The following is a 26262-nucleotide window of genomic DNA, read 5'->3' as shown; positions in this document are numbered from 1 at the left end:
TCAGTACCATTTTCCGGGTGTAAAGAATGCTTATTTTAAATTTTTTTTGCAAGGCACGTAATGTAATCCCCTTTCCCCCTGTATATGGGGTTAATTTTTGCACTGTGTGTAAAACATTTTCGAAAAGCTGCCGCAAACTTTTCATCCCACCAACGCAAAGGACCACGCACAAGAGTAAATAACGAGCGGATTCTTAGCCGTCACCGCTTGGCAAACAGCTTCCCGCGTAGTGCAAACAAAAAAACAAAACAAAAAAACGCTCGCAACAGCGAACGGGACGCAAAATTCAAGCAAAAACTGGGCGCAAAAATTTCCCCATCAACATGCATCACGTCACCCCACGACGAAGCATTAGCGCAGCGTTGGGCGTCTGTTTGCACGTCTTTGCGGATCAAAGATGGATTCGACGTTGAAATGACGAGAATGTGGTGGCTGCGAAGGGAGGAGGTGGGGAAAAAACACATACACACACACACACCTACCTTCCGTGAATCCGTTAACCAACGAACCAAACTGGATGCAGTCAAACGGAGGACGCGAAATCAGCCTCACTTAGCCCAGCTTGCCGTAGGACGGCTATACGGAAAACCTCTCCAGTGCGTACAGTGGCGTAAACACTTCAACCGTCTGCGAAACGGATCACGGTGGAACGGAAAATGGGCATACACCCGTAGAGGGAGCAAGCCTCCAGAGTGGCAGGAAATTACTCGCGGAACGCTCGGTGAAAGCATTTAACCGGGGCCGAAACGAAGCTGAACGGAGCTGAACGGAGGTTGCTTTCCAAAGAACGAACCTCGTTCCGAAATGTGAACAACAATCACATACAAACACACACACACATACACACATATTGCTCAAACCCTTCTGACGTCCTGCTTGCAGCAGGCTTCGTTTGCGATAATTGGTTCGCCTCGAAAGGCTCCGGTGAATAATGGAAGGGAAATGACGAGCAATCGAACCGAAGGAAAACCCAACCAGTTTTGTCCGCTGCAGCATCGTCCTATGTCGAACCGACGGCAACACGAGGTAAACGTTGGGTAATTGAAAGGAAAATCAAGCAGTTTTGACGCGATCCCCGATGTTGCTGGTCGCCTAATGTACAGCCTTTTGAGGACACGCAGAGTTGAAGGACTTGACAGTAGTCTCTTACTGGAAGCAAAAGATTAGCGTAAAGCGAAAAATTTTCCGCTCAAAACAGCTAACCGATAAACAGAAAAACTTGAATTAAATAGACCAATTGGGATGTAATAATTTATGCGGAAAGTTTTGATGAGCCATTTCATTAACCAATCTTGGCATTATTACAAATGAAAAGTTGTTTATCGTTAGGCATGCCAAAACTCAACCGAGTTCATGGAATGGAATTACACTGTGAGGGCGTCTAGGCTAACAAGATGATTTTCTCCACGCTAAAACGCACTTCAACGTGAGATTGTTTAGCCTGCTTGCCATCGAGTGAATGATTTATTGTCTGGGAAAATTCCACTTGCAAATGGAGGCGCCCAGTGCTTTACGTGCAGCAAGGAAAAACTTTAAAATCGCTTTATTGCAGCATACAAGAACATAGGGGATAGCTTTTCACGCTTAATAAATATCGAAGTGCCTCACTTTGTTTCAAAAAGGTTCATGAGTGATGTTCTAAGCAGCAGATGTATGAAAAGGATTCTTGTGTGATTAAAATCATTTTCATTAAAGTTGTCTGCGATGAGGATGGCGCTTGGTTGACCTCGGTGAACAACCGCATTCATATAAGGGCGAGGGCTTCGTTCAAGGATAATTGTCAACCAGCATCCTCGAGTGCAGAGAGTTATCCCTAAAGTTCACATGAGGGGATAACAACATGACACACATTTGTGGGCAAACTAGATTGATGCGGGCCGGAAGCAACAAGTCAGGCAATGCATACAGAAGGAGTTGAGCATTATGTTTGTGCAAATACCGATCGTATTGAAAAATGGTTAACATCGATACTTTAAACCAATGATTCCCGAAGGAATATTTAAAATATACGATTTTCAAACAGCCTTTTCCTTCTCCCCCGGATTTTCTTACGCTCGAACAATGGCCAATGGCTGCAACTGGAAGACAGATCGAAGCCTGTGGCTCACATATAATGTTCACACTTAACGACATGAGGGGAAGCCATAAAACGGGTAAAATAACTGTTGCTCTCTGACCTTGTCGCACGAAGCGCCAGATGGCTCGACGCCGATAGGCAAACCCCGGGCGTACACAAATATAAACTCTTTATTGTCCCCCATGCACGTGCAGCACGATGGTGGTAATTGCTGACGACGGGTAGCGGTGATGCAGTAGCACTGCACCATCAGCAGAACGCTGCTATCTCGGGCTGCAAATTGTGCAGCCGACGATCGAGACGTATTCCTCGCTCGTGGAATGCAAGGCGCCAGTCAACAAGAGTTTAGGTGGATCAGGTCGGGGAGGAGGTATCAGAAAAGAGATAAAGGCATCTTCTAAGCCAAGTAGCTTAGGCCAAGCCTTCGGGGTAGCTTTTATTTCGTCGATAAAAGCCTCTTCGTTCCTGTTCCGGTCTTTGCTTGCGCTTAGTTTTACGTGTATGTGTGTGTGTGTGTTTTTATGTGCGTGGGGTTCTTTGTCGACTACCTTACCCCTCGCTTCAAATGTGACCATGACAGTGAACCACTCGATGTCTTCTTGACAGATTAAACAGCAAACCCTCCGTCTTCTTAGATGTTCACACGTGCCATCGGTTCCCATCTAGCCGTATGGTAGGTGACCTCAAGGCCGATACTAGATGACACTCTAAGCTTGTTTGTGTGTGCGTGGGTGGCTGTGTAGTGCCTGCTTTCCTGCACAAAATCATAAATTTACATAATCACCCGGGCGGTACTTTATTGTTTGCAATAATGTTTGCGGAGGACGTACAAGACCTCACTCGGGGATCCTCTGTGTGTGTGTGTGTGTGTGCATGATACAACAGTTGCAATCACCCCTAACTCCAGGGATCAATCGATCGATAAGACCATGCTCCGCGGGGCGCGGGTTGGGAGCTGGGAAACTATTTTTCACAACTATTTTCGGCATTTCCACTGGACCTGCCCGCGTTTGCCTTGTGGGTATACATCCGTTGGGAAAAACTTTGTCGTCACTGGCTGCCGGAAAACCCTGGTGGAATAAATTTCCAACGCCAAGGATAAGACCAACCTACACACAGGCACGCTCGGAGACATACGTGACAAGCAGTAGAAAGTTTCCGAACATATACGCCAAAACGTTTGGACTTGAACATCGGTGCGTCCCAGATGACGACACAACGGAAACACGTACACACACAAAGCACAAGGGATCGGAACAACTTTCTCGCAAATCATCGCATTCTGTCGGTTCGACAGAAGTCGCCTCATGAGCTCACGGTGGCGGTACTGCAGTGCTGCACAGATTCCCAAACCACAACCAACTCAAGATGGTGACACAAGAAACATTCTAAGGACATCACTATCCACGTCACTCGTCCCACATTGCCTGGCCGTTTCTCCGACCACTTCCGGCGTGAGGACCTGGGCCGGATAAGATTGTTCTCACGCAGCGGATCTCAAGGACACCGGAAGGGTGCCTGATGCCATTTACGTAAGCTCACCGCTTGCGATGAACGGATATTCTTCATTTAATTACTGCCCCGTTTCCTACTGCTGGTCTTCATCTTTCAGCTAGTATCCAGCTAGGAGGTTCGTAAATGGTCTTCTCGAATTTATGTTGCACTTGTGGCATGGTCATCGACCCAACCAAGGGGACCCAACGGCCGGAAGTGGATCGATGTGAGATACGAGAAAACGTTTTATCCATTGTAAGTTTATATCGGTGTAATAGAGTGAAGATGATAGTGTCAAGTGAGCACTTCTTTGAGGACTTATGAATTTACAGATATACAGAGCTATTATGAGATTCGTTTCGACATTGTCTTGAACGCAAGCTCTCGTCTCGAATCGAGGTTGGATTGGTAGCTGTCAAAATCAAATGGTCATTAAAAATTTGGACGATGAATTTGAAAAAAATCGTTTGTTAATTTTAGAGTTCCGTGATAAAATTTATATAAATTGATACTACTGAATGTACGTAGATAGCACGCACGTACCAATCATCGCTCCAAAAGTAATAATAACAATCAAATCAAATTATCGAAACGTCGTCAAAGGTTTATTCGGAATATTGAATAGAACACCTTTACATACACCTTGATAAATCTCGAATTCGAATTTGGTAATACCAAATATCGAATCACGAACGTAAATCTTGAACGTTCGGATCTCGGAATAGGTCAGATAATTAAGAACGGAATGAATTGAATATAATAATTCATACGAGTATGAACTATCTTATTTCTGTTAAAATATAAAAAAAAAGTTGGTTTTGTCGGGTCCTCGAAATACTCGTGACGATTTTATTTGATGTTTTAACACACCACAAAACACCTCCTGTTAACTATTATTCGTTTCGCCCAACGAGCTTGCCACAATGGGGAAGAAAATTGAGTGAAGCAATTCGCAAAACCCTTTCCAAAATAAAATAAAAAAATCGAACCAAGTGTATCCTCATCCATTCCGCCATGTGCTTCGGAATATGTTTATGGTTCGTTGTTATTTATGTATGCCAAATATCGACCACCGATTTTTCTCTATGCTGCCCATCTCTTTTTCTTCTCTCTAGTTTTCCTCTTCAACCCGCCAACCAAAAAACCATCTGATGGCAGCACGATTTTAGTGTCGGGTAGTTTATTTTTTCCTCTTTTCCGGGTCGCCAATCACATATTCCACCGACGACGGACGATGTCGGATTCCCATGGTGGAATCGGGTCCGTCTGTCAACCCTAATAATGCCCCCAGCCCCCACTTCTGTTTTGCTCACGCCGATTTTCCTTCGAAAAGGAATACTGAGTCACAGGACGTTTTCTTTCCATTGTATTGATCCTATTTTCTGCTAGCTGTGTTGTTATTTTCTCTCCCTCCCACCGCTGTCCGAAAGGCGTTCGTTTAGTTTTTGTTTTTGCTAAACGTGGTGGAAGGGTGGTGAAAGCATTTTCCCATTTGACGTTTGCTATCAAACCGGAACGTTTCCCTCCCGCAGCCGGGTTTGACCTCCCCCCACTCCGATTTTAGTTTATATGTTATAACCAATAACCACCGGCAACCCGCCACGGTAACGGTGTTTCCACGCGAGGGGGGCAAAAGCGGGGAAATAACAGCGACCGCCCGTCTATATCAGCATTCCGATGGTGGCCCCCTCGTTGGCCCGGATGAGTCATCGGGGCAGTACACAACAGCGCACAAACGGAATGAAGAAGGACACACCACGAGCAACCGACAAAGTGCCTGGGCGCGGACTTTGAATAACCCTCCTTTTCGAATGGCGTGTGTCTTTCTCCTCGCCACGACGCATTCCGTTGGCTGCCCTCCGGCTCGCCCGTCTCCTGGATTTGCATCACGTGGCGTATGCGATTTTGTTGCGAAGATGATTCACCAAACACATGGACAAAGAGACACATGGACGGAAGAAAAATAAAAACTGAAGCTTTCCTTAACCAGCGAAGAAGCAAACAAATGCCACCAAGTGGAAAAGTCGCAATCCACTCCTTCTTCTCTACCACATTCCGAAGCACGCACATTTCCCGAGCCGTTGTTCCCCTCGCCGGACGTAAGGCGTTCCCTCGAGACCGGTCATTGACGAATGGTGCGATTTGCAAACGAAACAAACGGCACACACTTTCTCTCTCTCTCTTTCACTCTTACCAACACACACACACACTAACAAACACCCCAACATATGAGGAGTAATGATGAGTGTCCTTTTGGATGGTTTGTTAGCGTGAAGGAACACTTCTCTCCACTTTGAAATGGGGAAGAACGGATTTGTCAGCATTTGATTTCCCAACCAGCCAGCTCCTCGATTCGTTTTCCACCACCACGGAAATTGGATTTCATGCTTCATGTGGAGTTTGGGGGGGGGGGGGGAGTATCATCAAAGGAATTGCCTGGCAAATGTGTTCAATTCCAACCGACATGCAAAGTGCCTCAAATTATAGTCTATTGGGTTGGAATGCAATGGAAGATGCACTGAAATAACTTGAGTTGTTTTACGATTTATTTCGCCATTATTTTTGCCCCAAACAAACTCTTTAAGGATTGAGCCATAATTCCGCATATTCATGGTTTCCCTCTTTATTTTCGCTTTGGGCTCTAGCGTGTTTACTATATTTTCCCATATGCGTGACTATAAATCAAACTAAACGTTATGGGTTTGAGCGAAAGGAATTCTTCATACCTTCGTAAAACTATTTCATTATTTACCGTGGAATAACTACGTCTCATTACACATCTAAAAATCCTCAGCCGTTTGTTAAAAAAAAACCTTGAGAATCTTTGTATTACAAGGTCAATCGTGAGCGAAGATAGAACTTATTTCTAGGTCATTAATGCTAGCATCCATCTATCTTTCGGAGGACAATTAATCTGAGCGGTTTGCGATGTCCTTTCCATCGTTAACGAGCAAAACCGCGACTGAGTCGTTCAAGGTTTAGCCAGCCGCAAGATTTGATGTTCACTTGACACCTCGGGTTGGCGCAAAAACATGACTCAACCGGAAAAGCAGAAGCATAAACGAATGCTTGGGGCCAAAGTTCGTTACCGTCCGGCCTCGGCGTCGGCCGGAAGGGCGAGAAGTATCCAATGCCGCCGCCGTCCGGCGTAAATCGATTTGACCGGCATTCGAAGGCTGCCATCAGACGCAGCCTTAAAATCACTTTTGGCAAAGCTTTTCATTATTTTTTCAGTGTGTTTCCGTTCTTTCCAACGACTAGAATCCGTTTGGTTCCATTTCCGTGCTTTCCGTCTGATGGACAGTGACAGAGGTGGTGGTTTCGGGGGTTGTCCTTTGACGAAGGCTACCGGAGGCGGAGCCTTAACGATTGCACAATGCCATCTGTATCGATTTTCGAGCGAAAACACTCGCCTAAGCTTGTCCATACTCATTGCGATCGGAATGTCTCCCGCGTCGTGGAAAGCCGATTTTTCAATGTCACCGGCTCGATTGGTTTTGCTAACGTCAGTGATGTTGTCCACTTGAAAGCGACGGGTAAAGAACCATTTTGGGTGCACTTGGTGCAAGAAAAACTCATCAGGAGCAACGTTTTACTTTTCAGTTTACACTTTTGGAAAGGTCAAAAAAACGATCCAAACTGTTGAAGCAATTTTTTTAAAAAGTGTGGTTTTTGTTTTTAACTAATTTTCAACGAACAACGAACAAATTTTATATCGTTTTGCTAAAAAACGGAGGTTCATATAATTTCATGAATTTCATCAATCAATCAAAGATCTTCTCAACGAATCTGTCTAATCTTTTTTTAAATCTTCATCCTTCCTTTTGTCTCATTTTTATCTCATTTTTCAAACCAGGAGTATACCATAACCCAATAACTTCAAACCACGCCGACGTACCGAAGCTCATCTGCAAAGGACACACCACCGGAAAGTAACATCTGCCCGGAACGAACTACAACTGGAGTTTTGATTAAATAAATTATCAGAGCCGTGTACTGCCGGCCGCGCTGTTTGTGGTTTCTTACATCGTGCTCGTGTCTGCCTTGGCTGCCTGTTGGCACTTTTTATTGCCGTGGCTAGAATGTTTCCCAACTCAAACATCCACTTGGAGGTGGTGGAGAAGAAAAAGAGGGGAGAGAGCAACTGCCATGTGCCGAAGGGCCATCTTTCTCGCAATGTGTTTTTCTTCCCAAACAATCGGGCTCAACGGTGGTTGTTAGCGAGAGCTTTTCCACCGGACCCTTTCCCATCCACGCTAACGATTTCCACTTCACGCTCCAGCGAAGAAAAGAGCTCGAGCTGGGTCCCGTTTTCCATTGCCGAAGTTGAATTGGATAGTTTATTTTTAAACCGAGTTATTTATTCATCATCCGAGATCCGAGTTGGAAGATTTGCAGTAGCTTCGTACTTTGCGGACCCCTTTTTTTTTTGCAACCCTAGATCAAACACGGAGTAAATAAATGAAAATGCTCCACCCCGAATGGAACTGGCGGGTACGGAAGATGGCAAAGAAACGGTGAGGTCCGTTCCCGAACGATGATAAAAACATGATAAAACCGGTGAAAGAAACCCTCTGTTCATCGACCACACGAAATGGGGTGTAGAAAAATGGAACTAAATCCGGGCGAGCTTTCACGATGCGACAGGATGTTCCGGTCTCGTTTCAAGGCACATGTCACAATGGAGGCGCCTGGTGGCGTTGCAGAAACGTTTACCGAGCACGTTTGCGCTTATTAGCTTAGAAGAGACGTGCAAAGCGAACGGCTCGTGGGCCGTCGGGAGTATCGACAAGTGCACCAAGGGACAGGAAAGCACGATGTCACATGGCCATAATCCCTTGCACCGCATGTCGACCGGCCCTTGGTCTTTTCACACCGGGCGACAACGCTATTCCTATATTTTTTTGTGCTTCTCCTTTGCACTCGATTAGAATTAGTGTCTCGAGCTTTGGAGTATCCTTTCGTAATGGAGACCCCGCTCAAGCATCCTCCACGATCGCACCTGATTGATTACGCAGACGTCGTTCCCTCTCAACGTGCCACCCCCCCCCCCCTCCCGCCCCCTCTCCCCCTCTCATCCGTCTGCTATCTTCCGGTGAGTTAACCGGCATCAAATTACGGCAAGTAATTTCCCAGAGCTACCTCTATCTCGATGGCGACCAAATTACCATCAACGGTGGTTTTCTTTGCCGGAGCTACTCAGAAAATCCCACTGAAACGAGCGATCCAAGACGCAGAGACGACGGAAAAGACAGGGATGTGATGAAGCAGAGGAGTTCCCTCGATTCGGTTGACGCTTGTATTTGGAGAATGTCAATAAAATTATCATTCGTGCGTAAACAGTTCAAATTTGCTTCGTCTTCCCCCAGAGAGAGAGAGAGAGAAAGAGAGATGGGGGAAAATCGAAACGCACCGGATGTCAGATGTAATTTACAACGAAAGTTAAAGTTAACACGCGCGCGCAACAGAGACGCAAATCGGAGATTCGAGATGATCTGCAGGGACGGTTTTCCCATCAATGTCGGGTTCTCGTGAACCAAATCATGTGTAATATTGACGTTTCGTTAAAGAAGGTTGTTTGGGTGTTAAACAAATTACGATGATTGGAAAACTAGAAGCCTTGAGATGATATAGAATTTACTGCTTTAATATTACATTTCTAATGAGTGTTTAAATTTCCACATGTTGTTAAAACTATGTATGTTTTAGTTTATAAATTCAAAATTTATAGGTAAAAACAGAACACGTTATGCATTCAACATCAGATGAGTTCATGATATCCTAAAATGGAGGGAACAGAAACACTCATAAATAAATTCAAAAGCTACTCCCAGCTACGCTCCAAAAGCATCATTTATTCCTTCTATACCATTTTTTATCCCATCAAGCACGTTAAAATGGGCACGGTTCTTTTAGCACAGCAAACATCCGAGCGCAACTAAAACCGGAACTAAATCGAGCATTCATGTCCATCGTTCGGGTTTGACGGCACGACGGGATGGACAAACAGAATAAACAAATTCATACATCATGATGTCGCATTGACCGCACTGCAATGTTCATCATGGTGGCCGAAATTTGTTTGCCTCATGCCTTCATGCCACTCGGTCAATGTGTATGCAAATGCAATTGAAATCAACAGGGGCCCAAGCGAACGTGACGGATGGTTTGGTGGACCAAAGTTGTGGAGCTTAGAGAATGATGGTAGTTTCATATGAAGCCGTGGATTTTTTCCCATTCCTAGTGCGTGCTTCTACTAGCAAATTGTGCAAAAATACAACCCATTTTTCTATCCATAACTCACCCTTGGGTGCACGTGTTTCGGATGAAGAAAATGAATGAGAAGCCTGCCAAGTGGAAATTTTCCCCCATTCAAACAAGATGCAGTAAGTGCACGTATAAAGGCACCATTCCTGGTTTCTTTGTTTTGTTAGGTGAGCATTTCGTTTTTAATGCAACCCTCCCCCGTAAAATGTTTCGAAAACCGGAACCCGTGCAAACGGGAACTTCAAAAATCTTTTTGCAACTTCCGTGAGTACGCATTTTAGCGTGGAGTAGGAAAAAGCAAGCACCTCCCCAAGGACCTACTTCTCCTCATCGGTGGACGCAGGGAGCCTTCGGGCGGCATACAAACGAACCCTACTGGCGAGGGCCCACAGCGTTATTATTTTCCGGATTATGGCACCTCGAGTAAATCATTCCGAGCATAAAGAAAGAAAATGTACACCGTCTCGTTTTCTCCCGGATTGCGGAAAACAAAGAGACCAACCCGCGGGAGGACCGAGTGCACTTTTCCCATCACCAGACTCGTTGAGATCGCTCCTTGGAAAACGCCTCTGAAGAGTACGGCGCAAAAATGGCTCGAAATCCCCCGTCCAGTGTTTATCTGCATATCTCGCGCGAACAGGGGTGACTCCGAAACCACCCCCCGAGTACCGTCTCGCTCCGCCAGATGTCGTCATTCGGGGTCCTGCGTTCGTGGGTTCACTGAACTCCACGGTGGAGGAAAAGAATATGCTTTGTTGCCTTTGTTGAGGCAGAGAGAGAGAGAGTCAATATGAACTATTCCTTCTTTTAAGGCGGACAAATTGGAATCCTTTTGTGTACAATGTTATCCCCTTGCGACCCTTTTTCCCACCCTCTAACCTCCCACGAATTTCAGCAGCAGCAGCAATCGACGATATCAATCCAAAGCGTTAGCAACGTCAATAAAAAGCCGTTCCTCCTTCTTTCGCCGACCCCGTGAAAGGGTTGGCAAGCGACAAATCTGCGACATCGGCAGGCAAATCAGACCAGCTCCACTCAGACCGGCTCGCACTCCCGGAAGTAATTGTTCCATCGAAAACCGTCATCCGTGCGGAAAAAGGATAGTACTTCAAATCAGAACAAAGGCACCGGTGAAGCCCCTCGTTTTAGGTGAGCAAACCTTCGCCGTTCAATTGTGCAATGCTCGGGAAAACCGGCGCAGTTGCGGTGTGGCTGGAGGGTGAAAATATATTCCAGGTTAGTTCCGGTTGTACTCGAAATGTGTACACAGACACGGTAGATGGGCACACTCTAGAGCAGTTTTACTCCCGAACACTCTCCGTCCGTAGACTCCGCAATCGATCAGCACTGAACCGTACGCTGATGGTGTCACGTTGAAATATTGCCTACGATTTTTAAACAGCAAGGGACAAATCTGGCAAGAAGTAACGAAGGGAGGGATATCCCTTCGAATGTCTGGAAGCGGTTGAACAAACGGTTCGCTGGGCCTCGTCCCCCGATTGGAAACCGAATTCCCGACGCAATACAGCATCATGTCTGGTTAATCCGGCGTCCTCGGTCAGGGTGGGGGGAGAAAAAGGATTATAGGCACGGTAAGTCCACCGTGTCCTTGCGAGAGTTCCCCCTTCGAATTTGGGATGAAATGGCCCAGACTGCTCGGTGGAAAGGGCTATCGAATCCATGGTGCAACAAATATTGTAGCAAATATTCACTTTTCCTACCATCGGATTCTCGGGGAACAGCCGATCTCAACCCACTCCAGTCTGTCTGTCTGTCTAGCTCGGCGTCCTCATCGTCGGTATCGACAATTTGCCCCAAACCTAGGGGTGACGTGACTGGGCTACAGCAGACAACCGGCGCACACAGATCCACTCACAAACACTCGGGGTGTGTGTTCCAGACGACGACGACAACCCCTGTTGTCTACACGGTGACACGTGCGTTCCGGCAGTTCCGGATGGCCACCAGAGTCACCCCTGTTGTGGGTTGCTGATTTTCCGCACGCCTTTCCTTCCGATAACATTTCCACCCTTCGAGGGAAGGGTTCTCGCCCCCTTCTTCAGCACGTTTAATCGAAAAGAAACCCGCGGGGCCGCCCATTAGTGTGCGTTTAATAAACGCAAGTGCATATTGCAAAGGAATTACGTACGTTTGTGCTTGCGTGTGTATGTGTGTCATTGTGTTCGGAAAAGCGAGAAAGTAATATCACGCTACACTGACCTGAGTGAAGGAAGGGGAAAGATATTTCCCGCCAGCAAGGTGCAAATGAACAGCGTAATCTGGAGGGTTGGGCAACAAAAATGAACGATTCGGAGGAATTTAGACACGGTTTCTTTTTACTCCTCTCCACCCTCTCCCCTTCAGGTCTTAGAGACACACAACAGCTTTGGGGGAACGATGGAAAAGCAATTTTTTTAACGTGACGATAACTTTCCTAAATGTTACCATGCGTAGGCGACACTTCAAGCGAAGTTAAAGGGAGAAAAAAGAGGCATTATACCATTTCAGTACAGAAATCCCAAGAGGATATTTTAGAAGATTGCCTGTTGAAACAGGAAAAGGGACCCGCCGCTCAGACATACAAGCAATACCAGAGAGGAGAGAGGAGAGCAAGGTTAAATAAATCCAGTGGACGCACAGGAAAGAGAATGGGTACGCTGTGCAGTGTGCTAAGTTTCGTAGTCGTCGCTAGCTTAGTGGTTAGAGGCAACTCTGCACACAAGGCCGGTAAGGGATCGAACCCAGTTGCTGCTGTACATAAAACTGTTAAGACTTTTTCAATTCTTGCGGGAAATAGGATGCTTCTAGGATTTTCTATCATCTTACGTATCGCTATCGGAACATGCAATGTGCAAACAACTACCTGAAAATTTTAGAGGTGCTTTCTCCATTGCCACGTACCAAACCCATTGGAGGTTTCTTTAAATTTATCCATATTTTTACTGAGTTTTCTCCATGGTCGACATAGTTACGGCTTGGATCGCAAACAAGCGTTACAATAAAAAACCAAGTCCACCAAGGATTAGAAAAATCCATTGGAATTTTCTCAGATATCGACATAGTCACGGCACGGACCCGACAGTCGAGTGGAGACGAGTTCGAAGGACAGAACCATTAGAAGTTCTAAAACGAAAGATAACCTAAATAAGGCTGTAGGACATGACCCTGCGACGTGTTGTTGCTTGCCGTAATTTGCCATCTCACGACGTCCGGAAAACCAATCGAGCAAAAGGAAAATAGTAATCCAACATCGATTCCTCGTGAGCGCCGTAGATAATGTCCTTAAAATCACCCCCCGCCTGGTAAAAAAAAAGCCTTGCGGGAACATTTCGACCGGGTAATTGAATTTATACGAAATGTCTTTCCAACTGCCTTACGGCAAATTTTCCTCCTCCGATGGAGGTATCTCCCGGTGTCGCGGGATGCCAGCGATATATACCGTAATGAAGTGTTCCCTCGGGGGGCATAGAAAGACGGTACGGTCGGGTGCGCTCGGGCTTATAAATAAACGAATTGGAAAATAAGTGCCAACGAAGGAGGAGTGTGCGGGAGTTGGTGGAGGAGAGACGGTCATTACTTGTGACGCGAGCACAAAAAACTCGGTAAAAGCTGCAGGCAATCGAAACGGTTCGCTTTCGGACGAATGAAGCGAAATCCGAAATCGACTCGGACGACACACTTCGATTCCCACATCCGCCCTTTGGCTGTTAATTTATTTTCGCACTTAGCCACGCAGAGAAGTGCGATTAGGGCGTGAGTGAATGAGCGAGCCGTAATGAAGCAACCTTAATTGCTCGGGGATCGGAGGACCGTACGCCCACCGATTGCAAGTAAAAACCTACGTGGAAACGCAGTCCATTTGGTTAATAAATTGATGAACCGTTGAAAGGCACTCAAAAGCTTTCATTTTTCAGTAGACTAATGGAATAAATGAAGCAGAAGATTTATATGAAACTAATAGAGAAACTAATAACTCTGCAATGTTAAGTAATGCGTTAGCATCGCACAAACAAACAGCAGAAAAAATCCCCTTTCTTTTACCTTTTTCACACTAGCCTAAGCTTAATAAAAATATCACCGGCACGAAAGGTAGCGGAAAAGTGCAAAACCCCCAATCCCGGCTTGCTTCATCTTCCAAACCCGTTCGTTGCAGTCAACGTCCTACAATTTATCGTTCGCTTCAGCCGCACCCTCACACCCGGACTCGGAAAACTCGATGCGCCACAACTAAAACACACACTAATGATAATTAGAGAGTGCACGCGAAACGAGCAGCAAATAACTGCCTTCGCCGCCTAATGACCACCGGGTCCGGGACCAAGTTTGCCGAAAAGGCAATTTTCCAGAAATAAAAACACGGTAGCGCAATTCAGTTGGCTTGCTGGAAATGGACTCGGATAGAAACGGTCAATTTCCAGCCCAGATGTGTCCCACGGTTTCGCCGGGGAAAACTCGAGCGACAAATTGCATACCGCAGCACCGGAGGCTAGTTTCATGAAAATATTTGCTTTACGCTTTTTCTGTTTCCTTTCTGTGGGTACAAAATTTGTCATTGGTAAAGTAATGCTTGTCGGTCGCTTGCCTGAAATTGTTATAAATCAGAACCCATTTTGACAATTCCGGGAAATTTTAATAAACCCCCACAACGACGGTGATTTATTTGCATAATAAAATGTCTTCGCTGTACACATATTGAGGAAAGTTTAATTACCTCTCGGCCAGCCGAAAAGGTCACCTTCAGGTCCTGCCTCTCCTGCGGGCGGTGGAATTACTGTGGCAGTAAAATTATCAACTTCATCGTCACCGGGAATCAGCGAATCGAATCCTTTCCGGGGCGAGCACAAATAAAGCTCCTCGAAGCAAACCGGCTCCGGACTTTGGGTTTCCTAGCTCGCACGACACCAACGCCGGACAAGGAACCCAGGTTGGTGGTTTCCGGGTGCTCATGCCTCCCCCCCCATGCACGCGAAAGGATCGATAAAAACAATTTTGCTCCAACTCGTCCACGTCCTACACACAACGAATCCGAGACCGGTGGCGAATGCGATAAAATCAATGGTCAAGGACCTTCCCTTCGTACCGGTCCGGACGTTGCGCAGGTCCACCACCTTGCCCCTTTAGTATTATTTCGTCACATAAACCCATCGGCTCCAGCGGCTTATGGTTTCCCGACTCGAAGCAGGGAAGTCGAACACGGGCACACAAACACACCACCGGAAAGCAGGAGTGGTTTATTAATAGCAGTGTACTTCTTCTCGTCCCGGTGGGTTGCTTATAATTTCATTCACCGTCCATAAGCTCCCGGGCTCGAGCCGGCTCCACCGCGAACAGTGTGGGAGACCGCGGTGAACAGGCAGGAATGTCCGCTCCAAACCAACTGCACCAAGCGGTGACATCAGCGTTGGAAAATGTTCACCGGCACGTGATTGCGTTATCTCGTGTCTGGGACCCGCATAGAATAGCATTCCGAGCTGGTGCTGGATAGGACAAGGCAGAAAAGGGGGAAAGAGTGCGAGAACTTCTTTTCCGACGATTACAAAATCATGCCGTGGTTTTACGGAAATCAAGTTGTGCTACCCAGAGTTCCATCTCCCTCAAGGCAAACAGTGTGCATGGTTCTTGGATGCTGGAGTTTGAACGTGGGGCTTCTACCCTTGCCTCCCAATTTTCCTTCAGTACTTGTACACGTTGTACACCAGTAAAGAGATTATGGATCATGAGCAGAAAAAGAGAGAGAGAGGGAGATAGGGAAGAGTGAAATCATCCCGAGCAAGTAATCGGAATGGAAAAACCATCGTTCTACAAAGAGGGAAGTTTGATCGGGTGGTAAATTGGTTCTAAATCTGAATTGCTTACGTAATCGCTCGAATAATTGTTATTGATTTTGCACTACAAACTTTAGCCTTTCAGTTTAAAGTGTAGGTTTTGATTTTAAATCGAAGGTTGACGAACAGAGGGAGAGTATCCCAGCGCGATTTTGCACAACTCATTCATACTCTTTAAAACAGCTTGTTCTTGAGTTGATGTTTTGGAGTATAGACACGCTTTTAGTTTATAGTACCTCAATAGTAGAGTTTATTTTATAGTAAGTAATTCATTAAGTTAGTGTTAAGCATTAGTGTTAGGCTAAAATTATAAAAAGGATATTAAACTCCGGCAGGCTGGATAATAAACCTTTATGCGACCGGACAATAAACGCATAACATCGTTACCGTATCCTTCTATTTACTATCATTAATGTTTAACATAAATGGTTCTGTTCTGATAAGAAAAATCTTTCAATCAATAAACTTTTCATATATGTTGTTCCTTCACACACATTCTCATTGTCTTCATCAAAATTGGCGTTCTTATCTGTTTCCGTATACCTAAAATGGGCTTATACTGCAATAAAGAATTAATGTTCTGCAAGCTAATTCCTTTGTGCGCGTAAACCCTAGCCTGCCATGGCATAAGGTACCTTTTCGCAAATTCCTTTCGACAAGACAAGCGATGCGTTAATCAATTATTCGCAAAGCCCTCCCCATCTCGTACTCGAGGCGGCGAAATCTCAGCCCCATCGAAGCGAAGGGCAACACTCCGAGACACGGCAGAGATTAAAGCTCGGCAAATGGCCTGATACCGTCGTCTCCGATCCGTAGCCACTGGACCGGATAATGAGCCGCGAACACCAAACGACCGATTTTGTCAGACATTATTTTCTTCCATTTTTATCCAGCGCTTTCTTATCCTACTCGATACGAAATTCCACCCCAAAGGGAGAAGATTCGAGGTCCTAAAGCATGGTGCTTCTGCATCACGGGGTTACCGTGGGATACGCGGAAAATGTGCTCCTGTGCTGATGCCTTATTTACATTTCCCATTTATCGGCGGGCGAGAGAGCTTGCCGCGAAAATGGCAGAAAAGTGTCAATCGCGACATTCTTTTCTTCCAGCTTCCCCGATGCGCCGTCCCTTGCGTCTCGATCCGAAATTGAAAGAAAACACCAAAGCCGCCCGAAAACCGGTGCCGGGTCGCGGGCTTTGTTGGCCATGAAGTCTTTAGATTTTCCCATTGCGCCCTTCCGTTTATGGACGCCAAACGCAAACCCATCAAAAAATGGTAACGGTTCATCCCGCCGCGGCGATCCGTGGAAAAACGGGACGGAATCGGATAGGCTGGGAAAATATCAAATTCCGGAAGCCTTTGAGGGGGTGCGGCGGGAGAGACTAGGGCATGCGGGAGGGGTTAGGCTTTCTTAAACTCAGCGGTCTTTTTAAACTGTCCACCGAACCGTGGCCTTTTTTGGGGTCAGCAAAAGGTGATAACATCTTCCAACAAATGATCCCCTTGGCAAGGCTGACGGAAGGATTTTCCTTCGTTTTTTTTTGCGCCTCTTTAGATTATCCTTCGGAAAGATTTCATCATCCGCTTGTCGGAGCAGATAGTAAATTTGGCTTTTGGATCAGCGTCACGTCAAGAGAAGCCAGAGTGTTTTCCCATTTTTTTCGTTATTCCTGTCGAATGGATCAATTTTAATTTATTTCCTCGAAGATTCGCCCCCGACCGTCATCTCTTTTTTTTGTCGAGACCACTTTTCGCGATAAGCTTTATCGTTCTGTGCAATTTTAATTAAACATAAATCATCCAACGACCTCCCGGTCTGCAGCGGACACTTCTTCGTCCACGCTTCAACTAGATACCAACGTTTCCGGGCACTTCTTCTCTTATTTGCATGCCCAGTTTTTGCTCCCCACAGACAGCCGGGTCCAGCCCAGAATCAGCCCAACTGTCACAGGGCTGACAATTACAAATGGCGCTTGCTGTACAACGATTTTGATTTACTGCGACGCGAACAGCTGAATCAACAGTTCCAATCAAATCATGTCGCACTGTCCTCTGGCACACCGAGGATTTTATTATTGTTCAACAACTTCATCCCCCTCGTCAGTGTCCTTGGGATGTCGGGGGCCTCTCTTGTGCCGAGATTTGAGGGTGGGAAAACGAAAGAAAAAAAATATTAGCGCTACAATCCAAAGTTTTCCCCGACAACCCCAGGACCAGACCATTTGTCACCGAGTGAACGCGCGGGCACAAGTTGTGATTTGAAAATGGTCATAAAACGATAATGACTGTTTATAAATACACAGTGTTGGGTCCATTTACTGCCACTTCAGAGCTCCGAAAACACCCCAAAAATATTACCGAACAGTTCGCAGCATTTGTGAAATCGATAGGGAAGCGGGAAGAAAGAGGACGAAAACTCAAACCCATCGGAAAAGGTCAAATTTCAAGTGTCTGGCGAAGGACAAGTGTGTCCCCAAAAAGGAGATGGAAAGGCAACGTTGAGGGAGGTGTTGAATGAAGTAGCCAACAGTAATGACCTAAACATAACAAAATAAACCTCCAATTTATCGGCATGAGCTTCGATGCAATAAAAACAACAGGAGAATAAATCCAAAATGGCCGTTGTGAGAGCAATAAAGTCATCATTTATTTCGGCGGTTGCGTGAATGGATTCCCCAGTTCTAGCTCCCCTCATGGAAAACAGCTACCCCAAACACACTTGCCTTCAGTTCCCTTTGCTTTTCCTGCGTCAATTTTCCGACCCCTTCTGCAAACTACCACAATTTGCCGAAAGGGAAAATTTTACAAACTTTACGCTTCACGCGGGGCTCTTTTTTTACCACTTGTTTTTTTGTTCTATTTTTTCTTTTACAACGAAAAGTAAACAAAGCTAAAAGCAACCTTCTACGAACCGGCTTCCCACTTTCCGGGTGGCGGCCGGAAAAGTCGCATTCCCTTTGCGTTGGAAATATCATTTGCATTCCCAGCGGAAGCCGCAGCGGAGTTCAGTCGACATTGTGGGCCCCGTTTTTCCGGGCTTATTTTCCCGTAAAAAAACGCTACCACGCACGAACGCACGCACCCAGTGCACTTTCCAAACGCGGAAAAGGCACACTCTAAGCTGGTGGAACTGACAGGTTGTTAAACTCCCGGTGAAAAGGATCCCTCTTTCGCTTCGTTACATTGTCTGGGCCAAAAAGATACAGAAGGATTATTTTTAACGCTGTCCAAATCTAAAAGGAAAAAAGGATATCATTAGCGATCCCTTCTAAAAGTAACCTTTGAAAGGTACAAAGTTGTAAAAAAATTGTGCATCAGGTAGAATGCTTAACGTTAGTAGAATGTTTCTTTCCGAATCTTTTGCGAGCGGCAGTAACGAAAGCATGGAAGCGTCCTTTTTTCGTCGTATTTGTTTCGTTCAGGATCCACCATTACGCAATACCGACACACGTTCGAGGGCACCTGTCAGCACGCACACGACGACGGTGGATTTTCCAATTTCCATATTTTACAGGACACGCAAACGGTGTAACGTTCCATTTGCAGCCGTCACACCTCCGCCGCGAGCTTCCACCTCATGCCCCGGCCCAGTGCGCAGGTGTCCATGGAGTCCTGTAGGATATAAATAAACACCGGTCGGTCGGTCGGAGCGATGCCGTCGTGGTGTGGTTGTGTTGCGTGCGCTTCAGTATTTTTTATCTCGATTTTCCATCCCTCTTTCGCGCGTTTGCGTTCCGACTTTTCCACTCGACCCTATCGACCTCCGATTACAGCGGGTACGATGCATGATCAGGACGATGGCCGATGTAAGGTTTTCCACTCGCCAAGAAAACCCCAATGCAATGGATCAAGGGGGCATCCGGGTAGCGTAGAGGGATTTTCCGAGGCGCGGAAAGATACTGAAGAGTATCGTTTTATTTACTGCTGACATACGCTCGCGTGTTGTTTGGTCCGCAAAAAAAAAGTGCTCGATGTGTGCTCGAACGAACGCCAATGTGATCGGAATGCATCCATCAATATTACAGCACGTCAAGCTCGTACAAAATACATCGCAACATCAGTTGGCACTCTGGGGAAATGTAAACAGAATGTATGTGTAGGTGGGTTCGAGAGAATGGAAGAAGGAAGCGTGATGCATCCAGAAGACGGCACGTTCCAACAACACTCCGCCGTTGGACGGATGTTGATTGCATACTAAACAGCTTCGGGCATGGACTGCACGCAGTATTCTGGAGTTCGCACCGGCGCACAGGACCTTCCCTTCGTTTCCCTGCTACGTATCCCGCCTCCCCTGCTCCCAAACCATACGCCGAGCGGCGGTGACGACTTTGACGACACGATGTAGAATTAAAACCGTTCTATCGTTCAATCACCGCAAAAACCTATGAATAGGTTTGAACCCCTGACCCCTGATGAAACCCCTTGACGACGTTTTCACTTATCGTCATGCTGACGTATGCAAAATTCACTCCTCTCCTACACCCGGGGGGTTTTCCGCGCTCCACCTCCGTCGCGCGGGGGTTGCAGAATACAGTGATTGGTTTACTTGTAATGGAAGCAGCTTGTTGGTGAAGCATTTAACTAAGTATGATTTTTGTTTAACTAAATGAATAAAGTTTATTCTACAAAACCAATCGACAACGTACTAGTGTTGTGCTTAATGAATCTTTTGACGAGATTAATTCATATGAATCTTTAACCTTAGATTTATTCAGATGGATTCATGAATCGTTGCGGCATCGATTCTTCAAAGCATAATGAATCTTCATGAATCTTCATCTTTCATTGGTGTGGACCATGCGATCAAAAAAAGGGGTCCCTCTACATATTTTTGCTGATCACGTTTCATCAGTTGGTGTGTCTTTGGAATTCATGAATCTCTCGGCGAAAGATCCATGAATCTCTTAAACGCAAAGAATCATTCAGATGTATGAATCTGAATCTGATTTACACAACTCTGCAACGTACGTATATCCTTCTAAGACTAGGATTATTTTTAGGGAGGGTTTCCAAATGTCTTTATAATGGCTTAGGACAACAAAACTCGCTTCTCAATCCGCGTCCGGAAAATTTAAGGACTGAAGTAAATATTTAGGAAACAAATTTCTTACATGTTAGGAGATGATGGTTAACAAAATCTCAGGCAAATATGCGTCAGCGCCTCACTGTAACCGAAGCAAAGATCTGCTGAAGGCATGCAGAAAAGAGATGTGGAAAAACCACCCGTCCAATGTGCGGAATATTCACGGATTGCTGGGTGTCCTCCCACCCTCCGGGGGCTTGATGCTAAAATCGGGTTAATGCCGTCCGAGTCCCAGGACACGCCAACCCAGCGAGCCGAGCGCCCCGGAGCGGCACGTTGTCGTACGCATGCGGACGGATAAAATGTGACCGACGGAAGACAACAGCAGCAAGCCATGCATAAGCCGCACAGAAAAACACCTCACCCGCGGGTGACGTGTGGTGGCTTCGCCTGCTGCCCTCTTCAGACGGCCAGCAGTGCACACCCTTGAACCCTCCACCACTCGACTTGTGCGCCAAATCCTTCCTACTTCCTTTTTTTGATTTTTATTTTCCTACTCCATACTGGCGTCGATGGTTTTCCCTGGTGGTGGGAAAACATAGCAACATCTATGCTTCTCGTACGACGTGATTCACGGGACGGTGCGGTGACGGTGAGCTGGTGGTCGCCGTCGGACATCTGCAGTAGTGTATCGGATTTCGGTGTTCCGGGTTTACAACAGCCCAAGTGAACGTTCGATAATCCCAGCATTTTCAGTTCATTTCCTCTTGCCAAAGGCGGATGGTTGTTTTACGCCAGAAGCAAGCATTTAAAAGTATGTTTACCGGACAGGTGCGCTGCAGGCATAACCTTCGTCGCACATGTTTCGAAAAGCCTCGCCACCAAATGGTGATTTATGAAAGGTAGTTCTATTTCCATAGATGCTTTTATGTTCCGAATACCATGTCACGTAGCCCGCATTAATACTCATGTTGCTGGAAAATAACCACAGACAATAATAAAACGAAAAATACCACAACACAAACAGACACACTCAGGTGGAGAAAAACCACATTAGCCATTCCGGTCAAGCGGAGTCCTTGGCGAGGCGAATAAATAAAGCATCAGCAGCCAACCATTGTCATAACCAATGATCACTTGGGTGGGAAAACCGCGGACGTGAGGATGGTCTTTATTTATCCAAATGGAATCATCATAATGCCACCGAGATACCATCGACCCGACACAGAACAATATATGCCTTCGGCCGGAGGAGAACGTGATGGAGAAAATTAAATGACATTTCAAACCTGAATAAGACAAATCGAGGAGCTATAAATATATATGTAATCAAATTTCCATCTAGTCGATGATGCACGTTACGTAATTTTCCTTTTCCATTGCGTTATAGAATTGATTTTAGTGTGTGTGTGTGTCCACGCACACGCACAAAGCCAAAGACAGGAAAATTGGACAATTGCCTCATCATACTTAATTTGATTTGTACTACAATTTTGAGTGACTGGCATGAAAACTTCGACTGCCTTGGGAAAACTTTTCTTCGCAGCAGTACACCTTGTGTTGAATATGGTCGACGTTTAATGTGTTTTCCTCACCTTTGTCACAAAGGAAATTAATAATTCATTAACCAACCCCAAAAGCTTCTCCACCAGCTTCGGGCAGGTAACCATCCAGCGGAAGAAAGGGAACCCAACCCATGACACGGGGCAGCATTCCGAAGGCATCGGGGTTTACTTTCAAGAAGCAGCCCCAAAAGCCCAAAACAAAGTTGAACCCCTTTTGCCGGGCGGGTTCTGCGTGCGATTAAGATAAACTATCCCCGATCGTTTACCTTGTCAAAAACTTTCGGAAAGGTGTGCGCTCCGGGGACGATGAATAATTTTCAACCCTCGTTTTGACGTTGGAAGCACAATCAACAGCAGAACGCGAGGCAAGTTTAGAAGACATTCCCCACCGTGCTTCTTGAGGGTTGTAAATATCATAAAAGTTTTCCGGCAAAATGCATTTGATGTCGGGAATATTAACAAATGTCTTAAGCAACAATGATATTTTAGTATCAACGAGTAAAGGTACCGGTTTCGATATATCTGGCGTTAGAATGGTTTCGATATTCCAAGGACATTCCCAATTGCGTCAATAATAAATTTAGAGAAACGGTATGACGCAAGCAAGCTGCACCAGCATAAAGCGTGGGATGACATGAAACCGAACAGACTCTTAGCAAAAAGTTTGCTCTGCAACAACAACCGTGGACCGCAGATAAACATTAACTTTGTTATTTAGTAAATATCATTTGGTAATGGAGTGCTTAGAATACTAAGGTTGAGTCTTTCTACACAAAAAAATGTGTTGCTGTTTTTTACCATAAAAAACAAACCAATTTGGAATCTCAATATCAATAATCATCAATACCAGGAAACAAATACGAATGAAAGAATAAGAATTATTATGGATACCAACCACTAACAGATGCCATGAACATAAAACGAATTTTAATCAACATGTTGAGGGAATGCTATCCTTCCTAGAAATGGAAGTTCAAACCTATGCCTTCTAATTGATAAAAGGAGTTTTAATTAAAGTTTATGCACTTCTCGTGTCCTTTCTGGAATCTCTCAGTGGAAATTATACGAGAAAATACTAGATATCAATTGAGTCTGTAAAAAGAAGCTTCAGACTAAGCCAAGCCAAAAGTAACATGAAAACAAAAAAGATATAATATGAAATCAAAATAAAATTAGTTGTATGTTGAAATTGATGTAATGTGTTAAGTAAGCTTATGAAATTCTATCATCAACAAAAGGACCATATTCATCCTGATTGGCACTTACCTGAATGACAGTTTTCCGCGGTCCATGTCCGTGGTGAAGTTGTTGGGGCATCGGGCCACCCTGTGGGTGCGACTGATGGTGGTGATGCTGTGCCACCTGCTGCTGGTTGACGATCGGCTGCAGCGGAAGAGGCAACTGCAGCGGCAACTTCGGCGCCAGCTTGTCCGGCTGCGACAGCGGGTTCGTGTTGTTGGCCCGCACGAGATCCAGCGCCAGCAGGGCCTTCGGACCGCCCGGGGTAAAGTACACGCCCTGCTGTTGCTGCTGCTGCTGGGCAACCACCACCATCTGGCCATGTTGCTGCTGCTGTTGATGGTGCTGTGAGCTTGCGCCGGAGCTGCCCCCGCCGATGGACGCACTGGAACCGTGGGACCCCACCAGGCCGGAGCCACCGCTGCCACCGCCACCGGCACCGGACTGACTCAGCACGATCGTTGCCGGCTGCTGCGCCTGCTGCTGCAGCTGTTGGCTGCTGATCGTCTGCGTGAACGACTGCGACTGCTGCAGGTTCTTGTTCTTGTCCAGCAGCGGGTGGATCGTGTCGGTGAGCGGCGTCCGGAAGCTGGCCGCCGTCGTCAGGTTGGCCGACTTGTTCTTGTTGTTGTCCAGCTTCTTCTTGCCGTGGGACGCCGCCAGCCGCTTCCACGACAGTGCGTTGATGAACAGCGAGTGCTTCTTCAGGTTCTTCTCCAGCGCGTTCTTCTCCGAGAGGATGCGTGCGCTGTCCGCGTTGTTGCCGCCATTCCCGTTGTTGTTGTTGTTGTTGTTATTGTTGTGGTGGTTGTTCCGCTCCTGTATGCTGTTGCCGTTCAGGTTACCACCGAGCCCGTGGTTATTGTTGCCGCCGCTAATGTTGTTGTTGATGTTGTTGATGTTCGCACTGCCGGTCATGATGTTGTTCTGGTGCGTTTGCTGCAGCATCAGCAGGTTGTTGTTGTGGTTGTTGTTGTGGTTACCACCGCCGACACCGACGCCACCGCCAACACCACCACCCACACCACCCCCGCCGCTGTGGTTGTTGCCGCTTCCGCCATTGTTATTGTTCTTGCAGTCATCCTTGCTCATCGTGTTCACCCCATGGTTGTTGTTGTGGTTGTTGTTATGGTTGTTGTTGTTGTTAGGCACCGTTTGGATCAGGTTCGGCGGCTTCGATTGCGCGTTTTCGCGGTTTTTCGCATTGTTCAGCTGCTCGTACGAGTAGTTGTTGAGCGGAAAGTCGGCCGAGTTCGAGGACGACAGGGTGCCGGCGCTGTGGTGGTGCGTCGAGTAGATGGGTCGACGCTCCCGCGGGCTAAAGCTCAGTACTGTTCCCATTTTGGAAAGTGTGGAAGGGGGGAACTTTCCAGTATCCTACCTTACTAGACTTTTCTTGTGTTTGCTTTTTTTTACGACTGCGAAAATCCGTTGTAAATGTCACCTTCTCTTTCTTAGTTATGCCAATAATTTGGTCCGATCTTACTTAAAGCCTGTTTTCCAACCAAATATCAGCTTTGTTCTTGTTCCGCTCCAAAGGGAGTTGGCCTCGCAGAGGCTGGAAAGGATTTTCACACGTCACATTTACTGTACGACGAACGATTTATTAACGTGTGCGCGTGTGTGCTCACGTTTTATTTGCTCGTGTTAGTATGTTTTGTTATTCATTGGCGTGTTTTTCCTCGGGGAAACCTATCGTTCCTGCTCCATCAACACCTTCGATAGATGCTTTCAGTAAACTTTCTTTTTTCATTCATAAACGAAGGAATATTCACTCACGTTCTCTTTCTTTCAGCTCTGCCACATACACGGGTTTCATTTATTGCTAAATATGTAAGCAGTTGTCTAGAAAGGTGTAAGAGGATTTTCTTTTACTCCAAGAAATACACTTTGCTTCGACGCAAAACAACAGAATTTCACTGCATCACGGTAAGTTTCGTCGTCGAAACAAATACACCTAAACGCAGGCACGCACTCACTCTCCCTCACCGGAGGACTCCAAACACAAGAGTCCTGTATACACTACGCTTCTGTGTGTGATACACGGGAAAGTCCTGGAGTATGGAGAAAAATGGGAAAAATGTCGATGAGTTCACATGCGGCAATGTTTCCCAGAAACACTTTGTGTCGGCATTCAATGTCTCAGATTTCGACCCTTGATTCATCGATACCCATTTCCTAACTCACTCTCTGGGTCACATTTTCCGCAACGTGATATTCTTCCACTCGGAATTCCTCAGGACACGTAACAATGATTTCGCCACACATACTACTTCATGGCCTCCTTACTCGTGATCCTGTGTATACTGACTTCCTGGGATTGGTGTGCGAAATTGTTCCCAAAACTATCCTCTCAAAACGTGGTAGGTCAGCAAAAGAGTTTTCTTAAAAACTCCTCATGTTGTGGAACGCAAGCGCGGAAGGACCAATTTTACGAAAACACAATCGGAATGCTCTAAAAAATTATCCACAAGCAACGAGACAATAAAAGTTTCACTCAGGAAATGCAAAAATAATGCAAAAGTTTTTCACTTCCGCGTTACAAAAAAAACGCAACGCATACGCATGGATGTTTTGCTAAAGTAATAACTGCGTATGTGGAGCAATAGTAGCAGGCGATGCCTCTCTTTTACTCGGTTCTTTCAAGCTAGGAGATTGCTATGTTCTACGAAACAGCACGGAGAATTTCCTGAACAACAGTATGGAATAAAATTCGTTTGCGTTTCGTTCATTGGCCGTTTTAAGTTCCAACCAAGTATAATAATGATTCC

The 26262-nt window shown here is 46.0% G+C and overlaps 1 protein-coding gene across 1 annotated transcript in view; it reads right to left on the bottom strand.

Moving 5' to 3' along the window:
* The window catches only part of LOC131263386 (putative uncharacterized protein DDB_G0286901), a 43463-nt gene extending 18280 nt beyond the window's left edge, over window positions 1-25183 (bottom strand). The window contains exons 1-2 of the mRNA XM_058265578.1: window positions 23615-25183; window positions 23519-23578 (exon numbers count right to left, since the gene is read on the bottom strand). Coding sequence (XP_058121561.1) covers window positions 23519-23578; window positions 23615-24832 — 1278 coding nt within the window. The 5' untranslated portion in view covers window positions 24833-25183. The remainder of the gene's footprint in view (window positions 1-23518; window positions 23579-23614) is intronic.
* Window positions 25184-26262: the final 1079 nt, after the last annotated feature.

Source organism: Anopheles coustani, chromosome 2 (genome assembly GCF_943734705.1).
Source record: "Anopheles coustani chromosome 2, idAnoCousDA_361_x.2, whole genome shotgun sequence".
Lineage (NCBI taxonomy): Eukaryota > Metazoa > Arthropoda > Insecta > Diptera > Culicidae > Anopheles > Anopheles coustani.
Note: the sequence above shows the minus strand (reverse complement) of the source record. Positions and strands in the feature narration are given on the sequence as shown.